Here is a 13,718-nt window from a genome sequence, read left to right on the forward strand (position 1 = left end):
GTCGTATCTATCGATATGGAAAGGAAAGATCCGACACTAAGATTGAAAGAAATCTATAGAAAAAGAACATTATAACAATTAAATACAAAAGAGTGCACCTTTTTTTTTTTTTTTTTTCTGTCGGAGACAGAAAGAACAATACGAATAATTCAGTACAGAACCTGAGCTAACATCGTGCTCGGGTCTGAAGAGTGAAGACAGGGTGAAGAACCTTTTTCCAAAGAGGAGTTAAAGTACCCCTACCAGATCAAGCCCCCAAACGTAAAATTGGGATTTCAAGTAAGTAATACAATCTTCTAACTCGATCAACAATAGAATCTTTAAATGTCAGTCAGCTCATGACTTAGCCCAAAAGATCAAAAGAACACCTTTACACCAGTACACTCTACAATGCCTAGTTGAAGAATCGCAGTTCAATTCGTAAAAAGAATCAGAATTCCTCATATAATAATTCGGGTTTGGTATATATTCCGATGCTCGAATGTTCTTCCCCATGCGGCCTCAGAACAGTAACCAGCCATCTTTGCACTCAATAATCACTACTATTGGATGATACTTGAGCCTCTGCCCTTGCATCTCTTAGTTTGGTATGCAATCAAATGCTCAAATGGCCTTCCCTAGGCAAGCTCTGAACAGTATCTGACCATCTTCCGGGCGAGTGATCACTACTGTTGGATGACACTTGAGCCTCTGCCCTGGCATCTCTGATCATCTTTAAAACATCTTTCGCGGTAGGCCGGTTCTCTGGAACAAGTGAGACACAAGCCATTGCAATGTTCAAGAGAGCCTGGAGTTTCTCCTCAGATGTCTCATTACCAGAGGCAGGCTCATCCCCTGACTCAGTCTCTTCTTCACGGACTGACCTAACCCACCTAGGTATATCTGAACCGTGTTCCTGAACAAGGTCCTGAAAAGGTGTTTTGCCAGTTAGAAGTTCCAAGAGGAGGACGCCAAAGCTGTAGACATCAGCTTGTTGTGTAGATGGCTTTCGAATGTCACGGCATTCAGGTGCTCTATAAAATAGGGAAGTGGCACTGGGTTCTTCAAGTGAGTCAGGATCACGGAATGATGTGAGGCCGTAATCTGTGAGGCAGGACTCAAAGTCAGAACCCAGCAAGACATTAGAGGATTTTAAATTCCCATGGGTCAGGCCAGGGTTCTGGTGAATGTAGAGCAGACCAGTTGCTAGGTCCTCAGCTATTTTAAGGCATGATGTCCAGTGAAGAGGCTTTCCACCACCTGTAGTTCTTGATCCTGTAACAACAGAAATATTAATGCATGAGACGAGCACTCTCGATGTTGCTTTTCATTCAAGTCACAGAACGGCAGTCTTTTACTTATCTCTCACCAATATATTTAGGTTCAGTTTTAAAGGAATCAACAGGATGCTCCATTTCATTACATCTGTATCGAGTTGAAGCCACTTAATTTTTGCAGTACCAGCAGCAATGACTTCATTCAAATCCAATCTTAAAATGCTACTAAATCAATAGATGCTGCATGCATTCTGTTATTTTCATCAAGATACTTCTAGACTCCCCATTCCACAATTATGGAAGCTTTGTTTCATACTTTGTTTCATATTCACATTATATTTGTTAGCTATTCAAATATGATCATAGCCCTCTAAAATATTGTTGTCAACATCATCTCATTCTTAGAACTTTTCTTTCTTAATGATAAGTTTGAATTATGGCAAGTTATGCCAATTGCCCTTGAGGATTAGTAAATGTCAAAGACTCCTTTTTTATAAGTAAAAATGTCAAGGAGTTTCGACCATTTGAAGCTTCTATTCTTCTTTTTTCTCCATTGATTCTTCTTATCATCTAACTGATCTAGCTAATCAACATTACCTAAGGTTATTACCAAAGGAAAACTAATTGGAAGAAGGAATATGTTGTCACAATTTGTAATGGCATGTGACATTCATAAGCGTGTATCACTGTATCTATATCCTGTGGAAGTTGATGGAATTTACCCTAAAAGTATATTTTAAGGATGAAAAAGGGAACACCCATGCACACAGAAGTATACATACAGGTCAAACGAAAAACTAACTTCTCATCAAAGTAATTTGAAAAGACTAATGCGCAAAAAGATAACAGCCCAGGTGATGGCAACACCACATTTGTTTGGAGGGAGATGGGATAGGAAGGAGTGGGGTACCAAAACCATTTGGGCTACCAAAAGAAATCTCCCAAAACTAGGCAGATCGGTAGACAGAGACGACGGATCTGGAGGGGTTAAAAAAAGGGTCCCTTTGGTCACCCCCTAAAAACGTTGACCGAGGGCATAATGGTAATTTTGACTCCTTACCTTCAATTTCAAAGGAGTTACCTCACTGTACACCAAATGACATGAAGTTCCTTTATAAGTTAATGCTGTACTTAGGAGGAGAATACCAATAATAGCAGGCAAACCGATCTAACTTGTCAAGCACAAGCAGCAGGATTTTCTAGGCTGCAGTGAGTGACAGAACCAGAAGCTGATTTTAATAGGTTATTCGGTGGCTATTAATTATGGAATGTTTATGGCGTTTTAGGTTTTCCATATATACAACAAAAAAAGGCCATGCTTAAAGGTAGAAAGAGAGAAGAAAGGGGAGAAACTAGAGGTTGTTTAGGAGCTGTGAACAGTAACCCTTGAACAGCAATGAATGAGAGAAAAACGGCAAGCATGGCTTCATTAACAATTCGTAATCCCACCATTCAACATTGAATATCCTTTGAATACATGAGCATATATGCATATATGAATAAAAAAATATCAGACTGCTCTGTAATACTACGTGAATAAATATTTGGTCAGATGTAACAAAGTACATGTTCTCTTTATGCCAAAGTTTACATTAGTTGAATGCTATTTACTATCCAACCAGAAACTTATGTATTTAATGGTTTTTCAAACAATAAAAAAGTCATAACCTTGCACCTTTTAAAATGACAGTTATGGATTTCTGATCATAATCATATTTTGTGAGCATAATAAAGTGAGGGCCATATAATGCAACCATGGGCTCATAAATATTGATCTAATGCAAACATTATTTAGGTTGAAATTTGTTAAGAAGTTGCACCAAGTCTAATTTAAATATTACCCAACACACACACACACACACTAGGACTAGGACTGCTAAATTGACTAGTAAATAAGATAGTAAACAAGAAAACCAATAGAACTAATTAAAGACTTGCTTGGACTCAAAAAGAGAAAAAAGAAATCAATCGTCTGTTAGTTCCATTGAGGATATTCAGAGAGCTTAAAGCACCTCATATGTGTACAAAATCAGCTTAAAGGTGCTTATGTTTCAGATCTAAACTCTTTAAACAAACCACCTTACAACATGCACCTAGGAGTAAACTGTACAAACCACTATCAACATGTGCACAGAAGTAAGCTGAGGCGGGAATGATAAAAAGTGAGCAAGTATTTTAACCATGGGAACCATGGTTAAATATCTTAGAGGAAAAAAGCAAACAGTTCTAACTGATGCACATTCACATGGTCTCCGAATCTTCTTCTTTATTTTTATTTTTTTGGAATCATGAATTATGATCATTTAAACGCTTCAATCTAGAAAATCTGAGAGATTCTGAAATATGAGAAGACCAGCATATCAAATCAACAGCTACCGAGTGAGAAAGACATTGACATTTGAAAATGCAATAATAATTCTAAGAGCACTCCTAATAGATTCTTCATCATAAACTTTAAAATACATTATCAAAACTCAATTTTTCTATTTTACAAAATGACTTTTACAATATACTATACATCAGCTTATCTATTTTTTTTTTATATCATTTAAATATTATATTTTTTAATCTTTTTTATTCATTACAAATATCTTCTTTAAACTATCAATGATATCCTCATATCTTTTGATATTTGTAATATCTTCTTCATATACAATGTTATATAATTATGTTCTATTTTAAATTACTCGAAATTTATAAGCTAAACTAAAATATAAATTAATTCAAAAAATAAAAAGAAGAGATTATAAAATGAAATTAATCCAAATTAGAGGGTCCTTTCTTTCCAGATGAGAGTATATATATATTTGATATTTTTGTATAATCTGTTGCAATTCTAAAATATATATATATATATTTAATATTAAAATTAACGTTGATGAGGAGAGTATAGGAGACACGCAAGTATATTTGATATTAAAATTAATGTTGGAGGTGCATAGTGCTTGGGAGACGAGTAGATGAGAGAGAAATGATTAAAAAGTTATTTACAACTGTGAACAGTTACTGCTAGATGTAGCGGTAACACTATAGTCAACTGAAAATTACAGATGAAATAAATAATCCATTAGATGCCACTTTTAGATTATTTTCTTCAAATTATACAGAAATAAGGGTTTCACATAACCCGTTGGGAGGGCTCTTACAAGGCCCCATTTGTTTATATGAAGGTAGCCGTTAAAATATTTTAGGAAATCATGGACAACATCAATGCCATTAGAAGAAAAACATCAATGCAAAACAACTAGCTGAATTGCAGAAGGTTGTGAATGGCACTAATCCTAGATAGTGGACTCAAGTGCTGCAGTTATCAAGACCAAGGAAATGTGTAGTATAATCAGTAGAAAGTGATGACAAGCTTCAAATAACATCGGTATACAAGCATCAGATATTGAAAACTGGGAAATTTAAATTCCAAAAGAAACAAAAAGCAGAAAAATCAGTCAATGGGCCTTTGCAAGAGTGAGATGATTCTAATTGTTGCCATTTTCTCATGTGCAGGTGTCTCGTGTCTGCTACCGAGTTGACAGAGCATCTTGTTTTCCATGAGTAATACTAAAGACACTACAAATTTACTGCATACTCCTTACAAATTAGTGTGTATCGAATCAACAATTAGGATCAAAATGTAAGTCAATACTATATTAATCATACTAGTGATGCGACAACAACACATGAATTGCCAGTTCAGTTTCTAAGGCTTTTGCTAATTCCAAACGGTTGGGTTTATCTTTATCTTCTTTGGGTGAATGTGGTTGGGTGGGGACGGATTGATGGCAAAGAAACACGTGAGAAGAAGTGAAAGAAGGTTTCATTTCAAGGTTTTTGACATTTGCAAACCTTCACAATAATTGAAAGCGGTGTTGGTAAAAGCTTCAAAATAATTTTTTTTTCTTGGCATTAGGTGTCCAGGACAAGCTTCCAACTGATCCTAGAGGTGCAGAGACTCTCAATAAAGAGTTTTCCGTAAGTGCGCCTCAATTAATTCAAGAGAAAATTCTCCCAATCTGATGATGGCCCTGAATGTGAACGCAGAGTTTTGAATCTAGGACGTCCAGCTTATACGGCTCATGTCAGGACCACTTAGCCACCCTTGGGGTTAAACTTCAAAATAATGAAACTTGAAAGCCAAAAAAACTTTTAAACGAATCAAATTTTCCCCAATAAATAGCAAGTAAATTCCATTTATTAATCCATCAAAACTAAACAATAAGTAGCGGGAAAGATTGTTCTGTTTTTCAACGAAATATAAGGACATATTTAACCGGAAAAAAAAATGTGAGTACATATGACCAGATTTATACCACTTTAGTGAGAAGGGAGTTAAAGTCTGAAAGAAAATAATGAACTAGGAAACAAACTGATAGGAAAAGAAAAAAAAATAAAATCTGTTCAGAAGATGAAATATTATTCCAGGGCCCAGTTGGGTAAAACAACGACACCATCATTGCTTATATCAAGGTTAAAAAGAAAAAACAAGTAAAACTAATCAAAAGATATTAGAAGAGTAATAATTTTCAATGGGATGAAAGTGGGTCCGCCTTGGAGAGGTTCACTGACATTAAAAAAAAAAAAAATCAATGGAATGAATGTAGTTATACTGGTTGAACTCCGCAGGGTAAAGCTTATTGAATGAAGCGCAAGACCGAGTAGATGTCCAAAGGAGTTGAGGCTGGATTGATTTTCCTTTAAAATTTTTGTTTCCAAATTACCTAGAAACTTGAATAAGAAAATCAGAGATTTAGGTAGCTTGCGTCCAAATAATAAGAAATGTGAATGCCAAACATCCAAGAAGTATTACAATTTTGAGTAAACTGCGTCCAAGCAATGAGAAATTGCCCGTCCGAATTTTGAATGTCAAAACACGTGAAAAGTGGAGTGAGCAAAGTGAGTGGGACAAAACCAACGTGCAGGGGTCAAACTCGAATGAGTTGTCAATAAGCGAGATTAGATTAAACAAATGGAGAGGGAAAGGTGCACACGTTGTCTTTATTCGCCTAAATCTCAACAACAGCGATTGATTGATTGATTGATTGATGCACCAAAATTGAATTAAAAACTTTAATCAGGAGGGGGGCCATTCCCATAATGCAGCGTGCATGAGACCAAAAAGAGTGAACTTTTCGGACCATTCAATGTGTCTGCGAGAGAAGCATGTTCAAACTCCAGCAAAAAGCAAGTAAATAAATTTCGTATCTAATTTCTAAAAACACACAAGTAAACAGAATAATGGAATTGGATTAGATTAACAAAAGAAGAAGAAGATGATAATGTACCGTGAATGAGAGAGAAAAGGCTGCCATTGGGGAAGTAATCGTAGACGAGAAGGCGTTCCTCCTTGGCCTGGAAATAGGCTCTGAGGGGTACGAGGTTGGGGTGGGAGAGGCTGCCAAGCACGTGCATGTGTCTCCTGAACTCCTCCAGACTCGGGTATGCCGAGTCCTTTAGCCTCTTCACCGTCACTATGTAACCCGACTCCATTACAGCTTTGTATGTACTCCCCATTGCACCTCTCCCCAGCGTCTCCGCCGACGCCTTCAGCAAGTCCTCCAAGCTGTAGCTCATTCTCTGATCCCCTGCTCCGCAGAACACCAAGCTCCCCAGTCCCTCTCCTTCCCACGAAAACCCTCCTCTGGTTGTCCCTGTCCCTGCCCCTGTCCCTGTCCCTGTCCCTCCCGATCTCTCCTCCCCAGCCTCTACTCTCACGCCCACTTCTTTGCTCCTCGATGCCTCGTCCTCCGGTTTCCTACGCTTCCCGCAGAGGATCCAACATATCATCAAACAGATTAACAGCGCCGCAAATCCTCCCACACTCCCCGCAATTATCTTGATCGATTTCCCGCGGTTGGAAGACGACGACGACGGAGGATGGTCGGGACGAGGACCCATTGCCGGTGGGTGACTTTCGCATGGATTATCCAACTGTTCTCCGCACAGATTCAAATTACCCGCAAATGCCGACGCATTGAACCGGACCAGAGCCGGGGTCAGTGGAATCTCTCCGGACAGTTGGTTGTTGGACACGTTGAAGAATCGGAGAGTTGTTTGGTTGAACGGAGGGATTGTCCCTCTCAACTGATTGTCCTGCAACTGAAGCGTGTAGAGCCGCCTAAGTCTGAGAAGAGACACCGGAATCTGACCGGATATTTGGTTCCCGTCAAGGGCGATGACTTTTAAGCGGTGGAGGCCGGAGATGGAGGCGGGGAAGTCACCGGAGAAGTTGTTGTGGTTGAGGAAGAGAGATTTGAGGTTGTGGAGACCGGAGAGGTCGGGAATCTGGGAGGAGAATGAGTTTCCCTTGAAGCTAAGCACTCGGAGTTGGTCCAACTGGTTCAAGGCCTTTTGATCCAAAAGCCCGGTCAGGTTGAGGAACTCCAACACGAGCTTTGTGACCCTTCCATTGATGCACTCTTTGACACCTTTCCAGCGGCAGACATGGGCAGCGGCGTCGAGTTTCCATGGCAGCGAGTTTGAGATGTCGATGGATGACTTCAGAGTCACAAGTGCTTCGGCATCCCCTGATCTGACCCAACAGGGAAGGGAAAGCAGTGAGGAGAGAAACAACAGCACCAAGCACCTTGAAACGAGGGGTTCCATGAAACTCAACCAAAGAACACAACCTTTGGTTAAATGTAAAAACGAAATATTTTTACCCTGAGATGATCGTTTGATTTTGTTTCCATAAACAGCGACATTGGAACAGGCGATTCTGGGAATCTCTAAACCCCCTACCTTTTCTTGCTCTTTTTTGGCGCTTTTTCTTCTCAACCAAACACTTTCCAAAACATAATAACTCGAGATCTACTATCCATCCACTCCAAAAGTCCTCTCAGACCGCGCCAATGAGTGTCATTTTGAACGCCTCTTTTTCGTTTTTCTTGTTGATTAAAACTACATATATGAGGCGAAGACAACTGGTAGAAACCACGAAAAGTTGAGGAGGAGGAGAAGAAACACGCATTAATGGAAGGTCATCTACTTCAACTAGGATGCAAGTGAAGGAAACAGAGAGAAGCTGCACTACACAGCATTAAATGAAAGTGAAAGGAGCTCCATTGATGAGAAAAGCTTTTCAAAGTCGCCAAATAGAGAAGACTCTGAGGTGGGCATCGTTTCTCGGAAACTTTGCTCACAAACTCACGGACATTGCAGCGTTACCTTCACGTGAAGCGCTCATTTCTCAGAACTTGCAGACTATACATATATATATATATATATATATATATATATATATAACCATTATTTTCTCCTCTTTCTATGATTTCTATATTCTCAAACTGCAGGCATTATTGAAAACCCAAAAAAAAACAAAATTAACTTAAATAAATTTTAAAAAAATATAAAGCAAGGTACTGTTACTCCATATAATCAACTTGTGAGCTCCTTGGGCTGCTCAAAAGTTAGCAGCTTTCAGAACTTCAGAGGCAATGACGCATGGGATCCCAATAATTTGCCCAGAAAACTTTGCTACTTCTGTTGCATTCTTTTCACCTCCAAATCCAATCCATGAAACTCGCGTTTACAGAACCAGAAGTTGAGATTTCTTTCTCAAAATTTTCTTTTCTAGAGTGGAGTAGAGGAAATAAAAAAAATAATCATAAATGAAATAACAGAGTTCCTGCTCGGAAAGAAAGGGCCCTAAATTAAAGTGAATAGTGTGAATAGATCTATCTGTACTGTCAGCATGCCCTAATAATTCAAGAGAGAGAGAAAGAGGGAGGGAAAGAGGGAGAGAGTGGGAAAATTGGAGAAAGGAGGTGTTTCTTTCACTCAGAGGAAATGGGTGAAAGAATTCAAGGCAAAGAGGGATCAGTAATAAATGAGTCTCCTTTCCAACTTCCCAAAGAGAGCGCCCCAGGAGAAGAGACGGGGCTTGGAAATCAACCTAACCCGTGTGCACATGTAATTTGCAGTTGCACCTGGCTCAACAAACATCTTCTGAGCCCCGTTTCTACCTTAAGTCTAGGCCTTGTTTGTTTTCCAAAAACATCTCATCTTATCTCATTTCATCTCACTTCATCATTACAATTTTCTCAAATTTTCACACAAAATAAAATAAACAATTCAATTTTTTTAAATCCTAAAATAACAATAATATTAAAAAATATATTCTAACAATATTTTATTCAACTTTTTAACTTTAATCTCATCTCATCTCATCTCATCTCTGAAAACAAACGGGCCCTCTAATTTTAAGATTAATCTAATATATAAATATTTAATTCTCAAATCAATAAATCTATTTTAATTTAAAAATTTTTTATATGTAAGATTCATAATATTTTTCAACTTAACACTTATTTATATACAGGATCTATAATTTTTTTTAATTTTTTATAAATAAATCTAAACTAATCTTAACATCCAAACGCATCTAAACTTATCTTAAATAAGTCTTACAAAACTTATTATTATTCATAAAGAATTCAACTCATTTCAACAACACTCAAACAGGGCTTAACATTTTTCAAAATTTTTTATATAATTATGTTTTAAACTAATAACCTTTTTATAAAACAATTTTGCAAAGTAGCCTCATTTTGCAAGAGAGAAAAGTAATCGTATAAAAATAAATTTACAGAAATAAAAATATCCTATTTTAAAATATAATTATGAAAAGAATTGTGTTTGGGAAGAATCGTAAAGTAAAATTTCTTTTAAACTTCAACTTACAATTTATTTTGAATTTATAAAATTTTAAAATTGATATTTTTTTTTTTTTTAATGAAGTAATGTTATCAAGTTGTATTATTACCCAACATGCCAACCAATCAAAAACCAAACGTGATATAAATACGCTACATAACTATCTTTCTTTTCAATCAGGAGACTAATACAGGTGCTTATTACAAATTATTTGAAATCCAATTATCAATTTTGTAAAGATATAAAAATCCAGATATTATAACAATATAAAAATTTAGACATTGATTTTACAAGTTGGAAATGCCATTTAGACCAACAAAAGTGACTGATAAAATTGATTGATTGTAATTTTTATTTTTTATTTTACTTAATAGTTAGGGAATTGATTAATAGTGAATTAATATTTTTTATTTTTTTAAAGATGTTTAAAGATATTTTAAAAATGGTTGAAAGAAAAACAAACAATAGAAAAAAAGAAAATGATATCCACATCAGAATTGGTGCAAGAATCGCGTAGGAACATCTACGTGGAAAATGAAATGCTACGTTTCGCACAAATGATTCATTTGGCTTCCTTCCTCTATCTCCCTCCTCCGTTCAAACTTCAAATCCATCTCACTCTCCTCCATCAGTTCTTCATTCTCACTGTCAGAATATCCAAAGTGCAGTCAAGACCCAAGATAGGTTTAAAGCCCGTGAGCCATCTCCCTCCCTCCTCCGTGTAGCCCAAGTGCCATCTCGATCTCGCGAAAATACTCTCTCTCTCTCTCTCTCTCTCTAAAGTTGATTTCGTTATTTCTTGACGGAGTGGGTCAGAGTTAAGTCATGATTAACTTAAATTGCAACCTTTTATCAGTTGAAAATGTGAGAATCTTCAAACTGCAATGATATTACATGACAATCCTCTAAAGAAGTACATGATATTACACACTTGCAGAAGTCATCAATGGTGCTTTCACTAGTCTAAATTAAAAGCTTCCACTTTAGCCCCGTTGCAATGTGCCAGACATGCGACTGTCCCAAACATGTTCCCTTCAACTTTGATCTTTTCCAAAGGCTGGCAGCAGTCAAGCATAGAGTCATCAAACCATCTTCAATGGCCTACAAATGAAACCACAAGTTCAAAGGAGGAAGTGTGACTTTGAAAATAAATACTCAGATGCAGACACAGATGCAAAGGAAAAGTGGTGGTAAATCTGATGATGATAGGGTGGGTGGCGGAGCAGTGCATTGCAGCCCAGCCGAGGAATGGATCATGGAACAACAAACTATGGGTTGTAAAAATTAGTGTTTTGTAATTCTTCTACGGGCAGGGAATGATGAACACCTATTCGTGTTTGTGAGTTTCACCTTCCAGTTCAGTTCATGGGCAATTGTAATCTTTTTTTTTTCTTCTTCTTCTTTAATTGTACTTGACGTGACATAATAACTCATTCATGCGCAGTCCCTACGCAAACTTCTCTGTCTGCAGAAGAACTGAGAAAAAAAATAATTTATACAAGTCTCAAATAAACAAATCACTTATAAGTCTTTATAAAAAAGTGGACTCTACCTTGACAAAAAAAAACTCTATTTTTTAGTAGAACCTATCTTTTTACAAAGGTCTTACACGAAACTCATCTATTTGAATTTTATACCTAACATTACTTAATTTTTTTTTTTTTTAAAAAAAAGTAATGTGATGCCAAATTTTGTGTTAGATTGTGGGCATTAAAATTACTTCCTAACCGACCGTACAGAATCAACATGAGGGAAGTTAGGTCTAAAGAAGAGCATGTGATTGTTTATTTCTGATGATGCTGAATTTTATTTATTTATTGTGGATGTTGTAGTAGCCCAATGAATTCTGCCTGCCTTCTGTATTCTTTTCCTTTCCCCCACACCTTTTGATTACCTAAATTTTAGTGTTGTGGGAAGACAGAACAACAAAATTGATACCATTCTCTTTATTTATTTATTTGACCAAATTTGCATCTAAACCTATAGTATTTAATATTATTATTGGTACCATACTCCAAACAACATTATCTTTGCATGAATATATCATAAGATCACTTGGTAGGATTCTACGTGGCTGATCAAAGCATCGTTGCACTTTTGATATTGAAAAGAGAAATGTTACGTAATCTTTTTGAAAAAATTAGTAAATATGAAGCTCACATGAAACAAAATTAATTTTTTAATAATAGACTCTAATATTTTTCAAAATGATTGCGTGGTATTTACGCACTTCACGATTGTATATAGTATTACGAGAAATGATAATTGTTAATTGGATAATGAACTTCAAACACTTTAAATAGTTGACATTGTTCAAATTGCATGTACTAGAACTTGTGCTGTAAAATGAAAGCTTATCTTAAAAAAGAATAACACAAATGATGAAAAATAGATGCTGTAAAATTATGAAAAACATACATTTTTAGCGTTGTCTGCAAACAAACAAATTGCCAAGTGCCAACCTAGTCTTTGATGGCTTATCTGAAAAAACAAACATTAACAAAAAGGAAACTAATCGTTCAAACCAAACAAACTACAACACAAATTAATCTCCGAATGCATTATCATAGAAAATGTAGAAATAAATTATTATTAGAATAATAAAATCATAAAATAGATTATTGTTTTTAAATCCAAAAATAGTAATTTCATTTTTTAAATGCTATAGTATTAGTCTAAAAGGTATTATTTAGTTTTATGATTATGGAAAATAATATGAAGACAATTTCTGTTTTTTTTTTTAAATATTATTATACATGAATAATACTATTATTTTTTAAAAAAAATTGATATTTGGTCATAGAGTACACAAGCAACACGCACTCTCTTTAAAAAAGAATGGGATCTACCATTAAAAAGTTAATTTTTGTATGTGGGTCTCATAGTTATTCATTTCTTTCAAAATGAATGTATGACGCTTGCAAATTCTATAACTGTAAATAGTGGACCTCATTCTTTTTTAAAAAAAATATGTAGCGTTTGCATAACTCATTGCTGTGTCTAACATTACGTCGAAAGAATGAAGATATTGTCCTAATATTAATATTGATTGTCTTTCAATTCCAAAACAGTAATATATGTTTTTTCAGGAATAAATATTAATATAAAAGTATTTTTGTAATAAGACTTAAAAAAGGATATTATTTTTCCAATAAAAAATAGTTTTGGAAAGTTAAAAATAAAACTATTTTTTTTATATTTCCAGAACCATGCACGATGACAATTTTAGAAATTATGTTTTTTTAAAATTGATAGTTATTTGTTTTATATTTAAAAACAATAATATAATCATTTAAGTAGTAAAAACTAATATTAAAAATAATTTTAATTTTTTAATCACAACTTAGGAAATGGAAATAATTATTGAACAATGATTGACTGTTTCTTATATTATTTTCAATTAGTATATTAAATTTTTTTATTAGATTATTTGTAAACTATTATTATTTTGTTCTTGTTCTTGTTCTTATTTTAACCAGATTAACATTAGAATAATAGAATTCTCTAATTTCATTTTTAATTATTTTAATACCACCTTACCCAATGAAGATGAGAGCATTCATTTTCCATTTAAGATGACCTAATTTTCAATGTAACTAAGCTTTTCCATCACAATAAATAAGACTCAAGATCAATTTCTTGATTATGTTCCGATATATCTCCATCAGCCAATGCTCTCTCATGGGCAAGTATATATTGTTTCGTGAGGATACACACAACATATTTTACAATATATTTTACAACACATATTAAAATGAAGATATTTTTATAAAGTGATGTTACTTTTATAAGATATTTTATAAAAATACCATTCAT

The 13,718-nt window shown here is 35.1% G+C and overlaps 1 protein-coding gene across 1 annotated transcript; it reads right to left on the reverse strand.

The window, feature by feature from the left end:
• Nucleotides 1-251: 251 nt before the first annotated feature.
• Nucleotides 252-8,465, reverse strand: LOC109006131 (inactive leucine-rich repeat receptor-like serine/threonine-protein kinase At1g60630). The gene is made up of 2 exons (XM_018985311.2): nt 6,533-8,465; nt 252-1,254 (listed from the first exon to the last, which is right to left on the reverse strand). Exons 1-2 carry the CDS (start codon nt 7,851-7,853, stop codon nt 596-598), a joined length of 1,980 nt encoding a protein of 659 aa, XP_018840856.2. The 5' UTR covers nt 7,854-8,465; the 3' UTR covers nt 252-595.
• Between the last annotated feature and the right edge of the window lie 5,253 nt (nt 8,466-13,718).

The sequence above is a fragment of the Juglans regia genome, chromosome 13 (assembly GCF_001411555.2).
Source record: "Juglans regia cultivar Chandler chromosome 13, Walnut 2.0, whole genome shotgun sequence".
Taxonomy (NCBI): Eukaryota; Viridiplantae; Streptophyta; class Magnoliopsida; order Fagales; family Juglandaceae; genus Juglans; species Juglans regia.

Excerpts from the sequence above, each read along its gene's own strand:
- LOC109006131 (XM_018985311.2), bottom strand. The coding sequence starts at position 7,853 with ATGGAACCCCTCGTTTCAAGGTGCTTGGTGCTGTTGTTTCTCTCCTCA. Across the intron at positions 1,255-6,532 it reads CCTTTTCTCTCTCATTCACG|GATCAAGAACTACAGGTGGT; the intron begins GTACATTATCAT and ends CTGTTGTTACAG.